At 38.7% G+C, this 14,494-nt stretch overlaps 1 protein-coding gene across 2 annotated transcripts in view; it reads right to left on the reverse strand.

The window, feature by feature from the left end:
- The window catches only part of cntnap2a (contactin associated protein 2a), a 351,650-nt gene that overhangs the window by 148,628 nt on the left and 188,528 nt on the right, over nt 1–14,494 (reverse strand). For both annotated transcript variants that reach the window (XM_032503457.1, XM_032503458.1), the window contains exons 5-8: nt 6,023–6,075; nt 5,575–5,725; nt 4,453–4,637; nt 607–750 (exon numbers count right to left, since the gene is read on the reverse strand). In XM_032503457.1, coding sequence (XP_032359348.1) covers nt 607–750; nt 4,453–4,637; nt 5,575–5,725; nt 6,023–6,075 — 533 coding nt within the window. The remainder of the gene's footprint in view (nt 1–606; nt 751–4,452; nt 4,638–5,574; nt 5,726–6,022; nt 6,076–14,494) is intronic.

Here is a 14,494-nt window from a genome sequence, read left to right on the forward strand (position 1 = left end):
CTTCCTTTCCTGGGGCGGTCCTCATGTGAGCCAGTTTCGTTGTAACGCTTGATGGTTTGTGCGACTGCACTAGGGGACACATTCAAAGTTTTCGCAATTTTCCGGACTGACTGACCTGGCCATCATTTCTTAAAGTAATGATGGCCACACGTTTCTCTTTACTTAGCTGATTGGTTCTTGCCATACTATGAATTCTAACAATTGTCCATTAGGGCTGTCGGCTGTGTATCAACCTGACTTCTGCACAACACAACCGATGGTCCCAACTCCCTTATGAAGCTCATTGAAAGAATACCAAGGGTTTGCAGATCTATCAAAAAAGCAAAGGGTGGCTACTTTGAAGAAACTATAATATAAGACATGTTTTCAATTATTTTACACTTTTTTGTTAACTACATAATTCCACATGTGTTCATTCATAGTTTTAATGCCTTTAGTGATAATCCACAATGTAAATAGTCATTAAAATAAAGGAAACGCATTGAATGAAAAGGTTTGTCCAAACTTTTGGCCTGTATTATATATATATATATATATATATATATATATATATATATATATATATATATGAGAGTGTCTGTGCTTGTACGTGCACATTTCCCTTACAAAGCTGGAGGTGTCAAGCTTCTTTCGGCGGGCCAGGTCTGTAATGTTGTCTCCATTGTAGTTGATGCTCTCCATGCAGCCTTTAAAGTTCTTCCTCCCTCCTCCCACTGGCTTCCCACTGTATGGCATCCCCCCAAAACTTAACTAGAGAAGAAAGAGGGTAAAGGGGTTAAAAGAGATGAAAAGTGTAACAAATACAGATTATGTAGGACTTCCTTTAGCTTTGAGTGTTTACTCCCCCTACTGCTAAAACACTGCAAAAAGCAACATAAATGTAACAGGAAAATAAACATTTTTAATCAGAAAATCCGCTGCGCCCCCACCCGCCCAACAGACACACACACACACACACACACACACACACACACACACACACCAGCCCAGCAGCAGTTTGTGACATCGTGACGTTATTTAATCAATTGATTCATGTACAGGGCCACAATTTCCTTGTTTTGTTTGTGGTGGTGAGCATGAGTTTTAAATTAATTTATTTCAATGGGAAGCATCTTTTGTGATAACAGCATGAATTCGGTAGTGAGTAATATTGAAAATCCGGTCGGATGGGTCAAACACCACATAAACGAGAAAATTGTGTCCCTGTTGACGAATCAATAGATCAAAATAACATGACTATTTTTACAAACTGCCGTGAGACTGGGTTGCACATACACATACAAAGACAGGAATTACAGTAGCATCGTACAAATCTCTAGTTAGGGAAATATACAACAAATCCTAAAATAGAATTTAAAAATTCACGCTACATTTGGGGAGTAAAACACATATTCTTTCCATTTTTCAACAACAGCCAAAAGTACCAAATAAAATGTAAAATGTCATTATAAAATGTCATCATAGTCACAGATGGATGTTGTAATAGGTGCAACTGTGATAAAAGCATACAGTACTTGCTTTGATAATATTGGCCTTTGGTCTGTGGAGGAATGATCAAGAAATGCACAAAGCTCTAGCTGAAGTGAACACTATCCCCTGATGACAACAAAATAGGAAAATAATTGCATCTTCAAAAAATTATAATATACATGTGTACATCATGTTGTATAAACATGTGCTTAAGACAAATATTGTAGCGTCCCCTTAAGGTTAGTCCTGTGAATAAAAGCAGACATGGATGGTCCAGGTCTGATATTCTTTTCTTCTGTTTTTATATAGGACAATTAGTGTCAACCCCAGAATAAATCACAAATGTATTTGGTCGGCATTACAAGGACAATACTGACAAATCTAATATCAACTTTTTCAACCAAACAACTTGATATCAGCATACAAAGATACTGTTTGTCATATAAATTTATATAATATGACAACTGGAGCAGTTGGAGAAAGCATTAAAGAACAGATGCGATGAGAGGACAACTGAGGCAAGATGGAGGCAAATACACAGGCATCTGGTGGGAAGCGCTGAAGGACACAGAACTGATGAAAATGTAAATTGCGTCTCATATTTTTCTACAGTTGAACATGTGTTTTTTTTCTTCCTTTAAGACATAGCTCTGAGGGAAACCAAGATGATGGAGGGTGGGTTGCAATTACCAGTTAATATGTGCCTTTCTATCTGTGTGTATGTGTGTGTGTTTGTCTGTCTGTGTCTGTAGTGACGCTCCAGTAGTCTTAGTAATTATTGCCAATCGTAGACACAAATGCACCCGGATATTTAGTCTACAGGGTTAAATGCGAGCAGAAAATGCACAGAAAAACAAGCAAATACACAATGACACACACACACACACACACACACACACACACACACACAATGGTGTGTGGACTAGATGGAGTACAGTGGTATACTTTAAAAGCTGGTCACAATTTTGTTGAGGCTCAGACAGACAATGACACTGCCAGGATCCATTCAGGCGGCACGCCACACACAAAAACACAAACAACCACCCCACACCCACACACACGCCTGCACCATGCACGCACGCACACCCACCCACCCACAGGTGTATAGATTTCCCTGAAGATCACTTAATCCAACAGCTTCGGTTTAATTGGACTGTGGTTTGTCTTGCCCCATTTCTTAGTATCCTACTTAACACTGGAACAGATCAGCCATATCAGCAATATCTGCTAAAGGTCACACACAAACATATCAATGCACACACACAAACACATGTATACACATGTACACAGCTGCACACACTCACATTATACACAAGCACATGCATATCCATTATGCATTCCAAAATCTATTTCCTCTTTTAAGTATTATTAGCTGCCCTCTTTGCATTCCATTACTGAATGACATTAATTATGTGAGTCTCATGGATTAGCGTTATAGCACAGTGTAAAACCAATATCTAGTTTCCTGTATGGTATTAATGCTCTACACACAGAGGAGGCCTAGCTTCCACCAGTGATGACTAGTTCTTTAAAAAGAAATAACACAATCAGATAACGTCACAGTACAAGATAACAAAAAGCATCACAAACACAGATTCTTAAGTAAAGTTAATATATTGTATAATTGTTTTATAATGATCACACAGCCTTGTTGAGACTCCTAGGACTATTTGAAAGGTTCAGATTTTAGCTGAACTGCTCCCATTATCAGATTTGGTATTCTGTGCTGAACATCAGTGCTGCCCAAGGTTCCTAAACAAGAATCGCTCAGTTTTCTAGAGAACTGAAGAACAACTCCATTATCATTAAGTCCTAAAAAATAAATACTCAACGCCTTAAACATTAATGAAACACAGCCTGCGAGCTAGTTCAGGCAGACAACCCAAGAGCATTGCTACACTCAACATGGCAGACCTGGAACGGCTAGTGAGTTGCAATCAATCAATCAAAATTGCACAAGGTACAATTCCAGTAAATTGTTATCCCATTAGCTTAAACTTGTGCATGATTAATTATAAAGCAGAATTTGGCCTTCAGATCGGCAAACAGAAAAAAAAGTCAGTCAGGTAAATGGCACCGGCACTCCAAGATCCAGCCAAGTCCTGGCAAAAGGACACCACATCTCCCAAAATCTCGGTGGAAAGAACGGTCTGTGGGCATGCACGTTTGCCAAATAAAACCACTATAATTGCCTTGTGTTTGCAATAATGGGTGGTCTGAAGAGGTGAAAAAGCAAATGCATTTTCGTGCCAAAAAGTTGTCCGAAAATTGCACCGCACAACCTAATCAAAGTAAACACAGCCTGAGCTACACCTATCGCCACCCATCCCACTTTGGCTCCAGCAGGGTTTGTTCGGAGCCAGGAAATTACCACATAGACTATCGCCTGAGGAAAAGAGCAAAAAGACTGGACACCGGATTTGCACCTGCAGGATTGGGCCCTGCATGTAATATAGGGTTGAGCAAATAAACCGAGTGCACATTGTGACTGCTACCTGCTAAACTAGCATGCTACGGTATTAAAAATTTACCTGTATGCTTTACCTGTATTCTGTGATCTAAAATGCTCTGGACTGACAAAAAACATACAAGCATCACTCAGGAAAAGCTGAGATAGCGGAATAAATCAGCTGACAATTTAGCTATTCACTTTTCCATGGTCTGCCAAGTCCTTTTACATAATTTAACTCACCCATGACTGCCTATCAATGTACAGCTGTTGAATAATTTGGCATCCAAAGGTTTTGTTAATATGATGTCAAGCTGATATGTCTTTCAAAGAAATGGATGTAATGCATCCTTTGTACAGCTCAATACATGTAATGTTTCCTAGTCATCTCCTGTATCTATGTTTGGACAAATATGTGTTATTAGACTTTGGTGTTGAATTCATTACTTTATGTATTTCAAAGGGGAGACAACCCTTCTGTGTCTGTGTTCTTCACATTCCTGTCTCTGTACTCAGTAAACTTTGTTTCTCACCTCATAGTCCAAATCTAGGTGGTCAAACTCTCCATTGGTCCTGAAGTGCTGGGTGTGTCTGTCCAAGGTGAAGTTGACATTTCGACGGTAGCGTTCAATAACCACCGAATGCCAATGATTGTCATCCAAGAGGCTGCCGGTGGTCACAGAGGTATGACCCAGGATAGAGCCATACTGATTACTGCCTGTAATTAAAATGGTACAATATAAGATATTGAACACTGTAAATAAAGCAGCATGTTTTAACGAGCTATAAACAACAGTTGAATTTGCTTTTATTCTTAAAGCTAATATTAGATATTCTGGGTGTCTTAACAAGGACCAATAAACACAAAATGTATTTGTGTTCTCTGGCAGGGATATGCGTAACTAGTAAAACATTATTTCAGTGCTTCATCATTCTGGCTATGTCACTCTTGCCAATAATAAAACACCTGACATTTCTTAACCAGCTCAAAGTGCCATTAGTTGTAACACTGTACAATAATGCACCACTGCAGTTGTTGCTTCTGTGCTGCTGTAAGGCATCATTAAAGGTCACACCAGTTCTGTCAACAACACAGCTGGTTGACAGTGAGTGATGCTCAACAGACTCCTGGATTGTCGTGGCTGTTGTTTACAGTGTAAAGGGTAAAGTGCTGCACATGGACACTTTATCTTTGCTCCAAGATAATGGTATCTTGACCGACAGCAACAGGCCATTAATTTAAATTACAAAAGTTTAGCATTATTGGCAAGTCTATAGTGATGGAATTATTCGTTTGACCTGCCAAGTTTCTGCAAACTACTGTACTGTAGTGTAGCTTCATGCATTATGTGTATAGCCTGGCCTTAAAAATAATTATATAAAGGAATGTCCATCAGTGTGGGATTAACAAAGTATTGTATCTTACATAACACTTAGATATGTCATTTCCAATAAGATTGCTTGAGTTTTACTTTGAGCAATAGGGTTTCACAAGCCTATAAACTCCTTCAAAGTTTGAGTCATAAGAGAAGGTATAGCATGTCTATAATCAATTGATACCAAGACAGCTATCTCAAACCATTGTGTCAGGAGGGTGAGCATAAAGAGAAACTTTACTTTGCATTTCATTGTCTAAAAAAACACGTGTTGCCCACCCAGGTTTATCTGCAGCAGCAGCTTGGCCTTGCGTAGCTCTAGGGTGATGTAGTCTCCCTGTTGGCCCTCCCCGTGGAGAATCACACCCTCGCTCTCTGACGTCTTGAACCTTAGTGCAATTACATCTTTAATGATCTTCATCTTCTTCACCTGCACACATGTCAACAAACAGCACATGGTTGTGAAACATCCCAGGTGGCTCAGTTTCAATTAAAGAAATGCAGAAACTTTCTTTACTTTACTTCCAAACAAGAATGCCTACACATTTCCAGGTCTCCCAGCGATCTTCTACAAATCTACATCAAATGCATTTCCTATCATATTTTATTGCTATTTGTTGATGTTTATAATATACCCTTTATGTTCTAGATCAATCTTAACAGTATGACATTTTATGGGAAGGTTTAGTCAAGATAACATAGAATATCAAGGTAGTTAATTCAGTACCTTAAAACGATATGAGATTACACCCTGTCCATCAAAGTTGATCACGCCCACCCCTAAAAAAGACAAATAGAATAAAGAGGGAAACACAAGAGAAAGAAAGGAAGACAGTGACAGTGAGTGATAGCGATAAAAGGCAAGATTGGAAAGGGTTAGTTATAGTGAGGTAAATTGGAAACAGATTTAGGGAAAGGTTAAGACCATTTTTTCAAATTGACATGAAGCATGCACTCTTTTATGGGCCAACACAATTTAGTAAAATAGGTATTTCCAGCTACTGAATCAAATAAACAATACACCTAAATTGTCTGCAGTAATGCAATGAAGCTTAGTCAGTTGAGCTAATACAGTATGCTAATAATAGATGAAGAGGCAAAGGGCCTTTGGAGATTTGCCATCTCCTAGCTGTACTGGCCATCTGAATGCGTAGGTTTATGCATTAAAAAGTTATCTTTACAGGCTACTATTGGTACAATAGAGATTTTATTGTTTCTAATAATATTGTTCCCAAAAGGGCTTTTTCACAGAGGACATTTTGACAAGTTACGGTGTGAAAAGCACAGGTGCAAATGATTTAATTAATGATGACTAAATTCCATTTTGCTGCTTGTCTCAGGGTCCTGATATTGTGCCTATTTGGCTCACCTTTACACTAGCCATGCTTCCATCCACATTAAGTAATATTAAATTCCTTATGGAGACAGTCAAATTTGATTGAATTTCATGAATATCAAGTTGTATGGTCGATCTCATGGGATTTTCTCTTAATTAATCGGTAAGCGTCTTATGCAATAAACGCTGATGGAAACGTTATTTGCCTATCAAGTTGTAGGTCATTTTATGGTTGCAACCCTCCATAAACATCGACAGAAATACATGTAAGTGAACGAATGAGGAGACAAAAGACAAATTGCCATTTTCGTCTATCTGCATCTTCATAGCAATGTTTTATAGCATTTCTGTTGTCTAATTATGGCTTGATATGCCCCTATCGGCTGCCACATAAGCACTATTACAACTTGTGCAAGATTAATAATTTGTGGATAGATGGCGCATTCCATTTTGTCTAGCAAATGTTAGCTTGAATGTTGTGCAACTCAGTACAAAAATGAATGGAAACACCTTAAAATGTTTAAAATCTATTTGATATACCGTTTTGACCACAACACAGCATGTGACATCATTATGCACCGGTTTATATTCACCTAAAAGCCGTTGGATGGAAACACTCTTTCACCAGCTTTATTTCACATGAATGCTTTAAGCAAAATTCAGACAATTCGATTAACAAGTGGATGGAAACATAGCTACTGTCATGGGACACTGGGTCAATTGTTATTTTACTATTATGACAAGTCTGCTGTGAAAAAGGCCTGCAGCAAAAAAGGTGTTGAGCTCTGTCATGTTACATTACATGTCATGTGGCTGACGCTATTATTCAAAGCCACTTGCAATTGCTATATATGTCAGAGGTCACACGCCTCTGGAGCAACTAGGGGTTAAATGTCTTGTTCGAGTTGATATACCGCAGTGGGAATTGAACCCAGGTCTCCCACACAAAAGGCATATGTCACATCCACTGCGCGATCACCCCCCTAAAACCCCATTAGTGAGCAGTAAAACACATTCACTATACATATTTTCTATTTCACTGAATTGTGTTACAAGGTCCAATTTAATTCTGTCAGATTTTGTTTCTTCACACATGGCAGCTTTTTAAAATTCAGACTGGGGGGAAATAAAATACTTTCTTTCAAAACTAAGAATGTATGAAACAATGAAACATGGCCAGTGTTAAAGGTATCAAAGTTAGACACCTATGACACACCCACCAGGTGTTACTGTATTGTGGCTGATTAGCTGCTGGGCGGAGCCATAACTCTACCCAGCTTCAACCTGAACAGAGGTCTAATCAGCCACAATTAAAAACACCTGTCTTTGTGTGCACACAGGCATGTTAAAAATACTTCTCTTCAGGTATAAAATGCTATGTCTATTCTTACAAATTTACAGGTGCTGAACTTAAAATAGAACTGTATCTGTCGTGCCACTGAAGTTACATTTAGGATTACAGAAATTACAACATATCTTGGATTAATAAGCAGCAGGGCCAATTGAGATATCTTGTATGTAAAACATAAGGTTTACATGTCCCAAAAAAAGGACAGAGAGCAAAGGAGACAGGCAATAGGGTGGAGGAGATTTTCAAATCTTGAGAAGGAAATAAAGTGCAGTGCTTGAGGCCCTCTTCAATCTTACTATTGTAACCCCAACTGTTCAAGTGGTTAGTGGAGAGTGTGTCTGTGTGGTGTGATTGGTTGTGAAGGTAGAGAAGAGTGTACAGGCTATGATAGGATAACAGGGCTTGGGAAAGATCAGCTCATCTTATACACAGACACACTCATGCGCAGTCACGCTGTCCCTCAGTCTTACCTTCTCTCTTGCTTTCTCGCTTATATAACACGCACACACAAAACTATGCCAAGCCTGTCCTTTCATGATAAACACCTGGAGAGGGGGGTGAGAGGAAATTACATCTGTTTCCTTTGTTCTAACTTCAGTGCTCCCAAAATGATCCCATGCTGCCTCTCACTGGGTAGAATACATCTTTCCATCTCCTTCGCTGCTTGACACTTTCCTCTTGTTCCCTCACTAGTTCTTACTCGCTCTTTCCACTTTGATCTTTCCCCATTCCTCCCTCTCTGCTCCATTCTTTTCTTTTGCTTCCTGCTTTAATTTCCTCTATTGCTTCCATCACTTCATTTGCTTTATCGCTCTTTCTGTATCTCTCTCTGGCTCTCTTACCCAGCCCCTCTCATCATCGTCTTCTGCCACGTTTCTGGTGCAAACAGTGGTGGTAGTTGACAGTTTTCCAATTGTTTTATGAGATATTGCAGATCTAGTTGTGCTGCTCTGAAAATGATTGCCAGCTCAGCTGAGTGCATCAGGAAGGAAACTTTATGGAGACTGGAGGGCTTTTCCACCACCTGCAGATGACTGTGAGACGCAGCAAAAGAGGGAGAGAGGTTGACCCACTGCGACGCAGAGTAACATGGGACAACTACTTGGTCTGTAGCCAGGGCAGCTGTGATGGCATGCACACAAGATGGCCAAGGTTTATTAGACCCTGACCCAAGAGACCATGCCATTTTGGATCCTGACCCAGATGGTGGTTTTCCACCATGCGACAGACGGTGACTGAGATAGAGTTTTAATATAGACAGCTGCTTGTGACAGCCAATACAATCTGCAAATTATTATTATTATAAATTATTGTTTATCAGCATCTGAAAATTAGAAGTTGATGTCAGTACATCACTGTCATATTACCTCACCAATGGTGGGTGTGTGGTGTGTAGAGTCACAAAGAGAAATTGTTTTATGAATGTTGATGGTATGCCAATGCCAAACAAATGTCACGTTTATTAAGTGAGGTATTGCAATTTAAATCTATTAAATCTAATACAGATTAGACTACATATTCATAATCATTCCCTACTTTAAATGGCAAAATATGTTATAGTTATTGTTTTAGTTCTTATCTTTTCTACACGTCACTGAATGTGTCTCCTGAATGAGTCACTTTGGATAATTGCCCATATAAAGCAAGAAGACATGAAATCTGCCAACGCAAAGCAATACCACACGGATGCCACCTGCATCATGTCAGGGAGAATTAAAGGTGCATGTAGTGCTTATTATGTTAAATTGTATCCATGGCAACGTGTAAGTGGGCAAGCAGCAAATTAAGTGGCTGTGAGCACAAAAGCGGGTCACTCACAGTGAGATCTACCTTTATTAACTTAAGGATTTTGTTGTTTTTCATATAACTGGAAGATGTGTATTTGCATGTTGTGAATGTTGGTAAGACATAATAATCAAATGTGAGATGTTAAGCACTGGTATAAAATCTGTCATTGCTTTTGATATTCTATAGATAACATAAATAGAAGTAATGAAAATAATAATCAATAGATTTATCCATAATGAAAAGGCCAGTAGTCTAATCATGTACTCCCCTCTTTCCCTCGTACTTATTGCACCTCAGAGCCTGAAGGTTCCATTGAGGCTCTTCCAGCTGTTTCTGTGTTTAGCCTAAGTCCTGCTCCAGAAATAAATGCTAACAATAAACCTATCTACATAAGTACATTTCTTCGACTCGACAGATAATGATGGTAATACATCATCCTGAAAGCTGATTTAGAATATTGTTGGCATAAATGGGCCGCAGGTTGAAGTCAGATATGATATGCTTGCCTTTATTTGAAATTCTACTTGCATGACAGTGATTGGTTTGTATAGAAAATTAAATTTGTACTCAGAGAAAGGGAAGTCGGACGGAAACTCACATACCAGCTCTACTATTCCCTGAGTCATCTATGAAATAATTGATTTTCTGTTGATCCTATGTTAATTAAAATGGAAATGAGCGTGTAAATTACAAAGCATGGTGGCTCAGGACTGCTTTATAGCCTTTGGCACAGACACATATACACACACAGCCTTTCATTGCACAGTCCTAGATGACTCATAACATGGTATTGCATTTAATTATCATACATTTTCAAAACCCAGAATTATCATCTACAATCAACATATTTGGTGATTATGCTGGGAACATAACATCTATATTTATCTGCCTCCTTCTCCTCCTACTAATTCTCTTTTGTGTTTTCTTTTTTCATCCTCTTTTCTTTGTCGTTGCACACTGTCCTTTTCTCTTTGGATGGGGCAGCAGGAAAACATTTAGGAGAAGTTGGTTGTGAGAGAACAGAAGAGTTGTGGGAGTGAGGGTGGATAGATGAACAGACAAATATACGTGTTCTCATTTCCTGACTGAATGCTGAAGAAAGAAGCAGTGACAGAGTAATCATGAGGAAGCACCGTGGGCTTCAAAACACAGCTGACAGACAACTCTGACCAGGGGGAGTGTGTGTTCATGTGCAGGTGCGTCTGTGTGTATGCAACTTTTTCTCTCTCTCTTTCTCTGTTATCACTCATATCTGGGTTGTAGGCATATGTTCAACTGATTATGAGTTGTGTATTTAATATGCGTTTCATCTGTCAGCTTGTGGGGGACAACATCCATATCTGTCAGAAACATTATGCTTATTTGGTTTAGGAACAGATCAGGGGTCCGTTTCAGGAAGGAGGTTTAACAAACTCTGAATCTAACCCTGATGTCTGAGTTGATTTACCCTGAGGTGGAAAACTGAGCTTTCGGTTTCCAGAACAGCTGATTCGAGTGGGTTCCATTCCAGACACAGTTTTTAGCCCCTGAGTTACAACTTCAAGTCACGACTCACGACTTGGTAGCGTTCCAGGCAAAGTCACCACAAATCCTTCTAGCTAGCATTGGCGTTAGCTAGCGGCTACCTAACGTTGACGTTAGCTACCGCTAGCTGATACTAGCAATTTCTAGTCGCCGACATATTTTGGGCTTCATTTAATAAACATAACCTGTAGTAGTACACAACCGTTTGTGTATTGTTTAGATTACAATGTGTGGAATTACTTTACATTGCCTGTTTAAACTATTTCTCACTGCATCTATACAGCATCAACAGGGGTCGCCATTGTTGTTCATATGTATGACGTCAACACACAACAACCACAAACAAACTAGTCTGCGGAATTACTCATGCGCGCATACAGCGAGTTTGAACATGTATTTAGTTTAAAAAGTATCACCAGTATATTACTGGTGAAAACTGGAATGGTAGTAGGCTACACCTATCATTTCATTTAAGTGCAATCCTGCAGGCGAAAAAGTAAATTACTACTAATCCCATTCTGAGGTTGCAGCACCATCATTAACAGAATTATGATTTACAATCATGTATTTCTTTTTAAATGTCTCTTACTGGTTTGTGTTCATGGAACTCTACACAAACGTTTAAAACACTTTTCAGAACGAGTCATGTTCAACTCCCTGTGAAGTAAAACAGTTTCTTCATCAATTGGATCGTCCACAAGAGGACATGCCATGTTCGGAACAAAAACGTTTTATAGTCTGCCAAACACAGTTCATAAACCAACTCTTTTTTTAAATTCATGCAGATTACAAACTGCAGTAAACTGCGTCTGATACAGACTGAATGAATGAATGAGGAAATGATAAAGCGCTGTGTCAGAAGGAGGAGACTGAAAGAAACCTGCTGCCGACCAGGTTAGGTTTATAGGCTCAGTGTCCATAGTCACAGACTGAGGTTGAGTTCTCTCTCTTTCTGAAACGGGCTGGAGTTACCCCTCCTTCTCAGGTTTGATTATCCTCCCTTTCTGTAACGGAAAACCCAGAGTTCCCCTCATCTCAGGGTTAAAAAACTCAGAGTTTTCACTAAACCTGCTTTCTGAAACAGACCCATGTTCTTTCAGGATTACTGTTGTTTATGTCAAACACTGGTTATTTCACAAAACCAAGATAAGGGATTAAGCCAGGATTTCCCATTCATCCTGGCTCAATTTAACCTTGACTCGGTTTCACAAAAGCAGAGGCACATAAGTTACCACGGCGATTTATTCTGTACATCTAGACTGCTCCTGGAGCCTTTTCTGTTCACTCAGCATTGGTTTTACCCTATTATCAGCCTGCATTAAAATACAACATGTGCATATTGCTGTTCATTGAATGTAAAATTTAAAGTTGGGCACAATTTTTTTTATAATTATCAATGTGACAGTCATTGTTACTGTTATATTGCTGTATGAAGACTGCTGTTCATGTTGTTTGTATGTATGCAAGTTTGGTGAATATATTACTGCAGCTGTTCAGATAATTAGAAAAGCTGATAAAGTTGCCAAATGTGTTTCAAATGAAGTCAGTTACTAAGGGCAACATATAAAAGGCTGTACATGTGTGTTTTTATAATGGACCAATGCACCTTAAATCACTTTAGTTGATTAATTTTGTTTGTACTCTAACAATAAAGGATTAAATAAATCGGCATGCTTAGCACACCATTTGTGTTGCCCAGTAAACGGGGACTCTAATTTGGGAGGATTGTACAATTATAAATACCTATCCTAATTGTACAAACCTTCTTAATTATAGTCTTAGTTCTCTGAATATAGACTACTGTACATTTATTAACAACAGGGAGTGGACACCTTGCTCCTATGTTTTGCTAGGGGGAAATAACGGAATGAAATGAACAACCTGTTACATTCATGTTTACAGTATGCATAACATTTATCACTTAATTATCTTTATAGTTTCTAGATTTTACAGTCCAATTTATTCAGGGTCTTTCTTTTATATGTCAATATGTACTGTACAAGGGAGCAAAGCATATAATATGTAAAGAAGGAAACTCGTCCAGTATAAAAAAAAAAAAAACACATGAGAAAAACGTGGCAGATAACAGCGGACCAACTGAATGATAGTCTAAAAATATATATATTATATATATCTATATATATCTATATATATATATATATATATATATATAAATATATATGTATTTACAAACTACTGCCCTTAAATGAAACCACTTATGAGTCTATGTCATTTGCAAAAACAGTTGTTCGGTCATCTGCCATGCTTTCTCTCGCTGTGTCATTACAGCGGCCGTGTTTCTTTCTTTTTTTCTTTTTTTTTTTTTTTTCTTTTTTTTTTTTTTTTTTTCAAATAATGTGTTTCATTTTTATCATAGTTCCACAAGAAGAGGCTGCTCACTCTGCATAAAGTATGAACAATGCATATTCTCCATTTTAGCATTAGTTAATCTGATATCGACCTCACGGTTTGTTAAGGAAAGCCATGAACGTACATCCTATCCTAATTACTTTAGCCTGGCTTGACCTAGCAGCTCCTCCTCAGCCTGGCTTGGCTTCTGTGAATCACACCAAGCCAGGTTGCACAGATTAGACTAGGTCAAGCCTCACTTTCTTGGTTTTCTTGGATTTATAAATTCTGCTTTTGTGAAACAGCCCCTAGGGCTAAAAATGTATCTAAATACAAGTGTCTTTTTTTATGTATGAGAAGAAAGCTAGTGAGTGCACATATGATCTGTTTGATCGTGATTTATTTCACACAGCTGGAATCCATTTGCATCCAGGAGTTAACCATAATCACAGTGTTCTCCTATTGGCCCTCAAGCCGCTCCACTGGGGCAGATGCTGGCTTAGGTCACATCAGCAGTAGCTGCTGTTGTTGTTGAGGCAGGAAAAAGTGAAACTCATTGTCTTTTCAGATTCTAAACCTCAGTCTAATTCTATTGTTGTGTCTGTTGGGGGATTTTGGTTTACATATTTGCTGTATCTCGTATTCAGTGGTGAATGGCTGGCTGAAGGGTATTCTGCAAACAAATGGGCCCTTTTAAAAATCAAGGTGACAGCAGATGCAATAGCATTTCAAGTGATAAAACCCTTTATAGCATCATCAGTGCTTGGACAACAAACAAAACCATGACTTAAAGAGATAACATTTTGAATGCACAAAGCTCCTATGCATTCAGATGGCAAGTACAGCCAGTA

This window comes from Etheostoma spectabile, chromosome 22 (genome assembly GCF_008692095.1).
Source record: "Etheostoma spectabile isolate EspeVRDwgs_2016 chromosome 22, UIUC_Espe_1.0, whole genome shotgun sequence".
Taxonomy (NCBI): domain Eukaryota; kingdom Metazoa; phylum Chordata; class Actinopteri; order Perciformes; family Percidae; genus Etheostoma; species Etheostoma spectabile.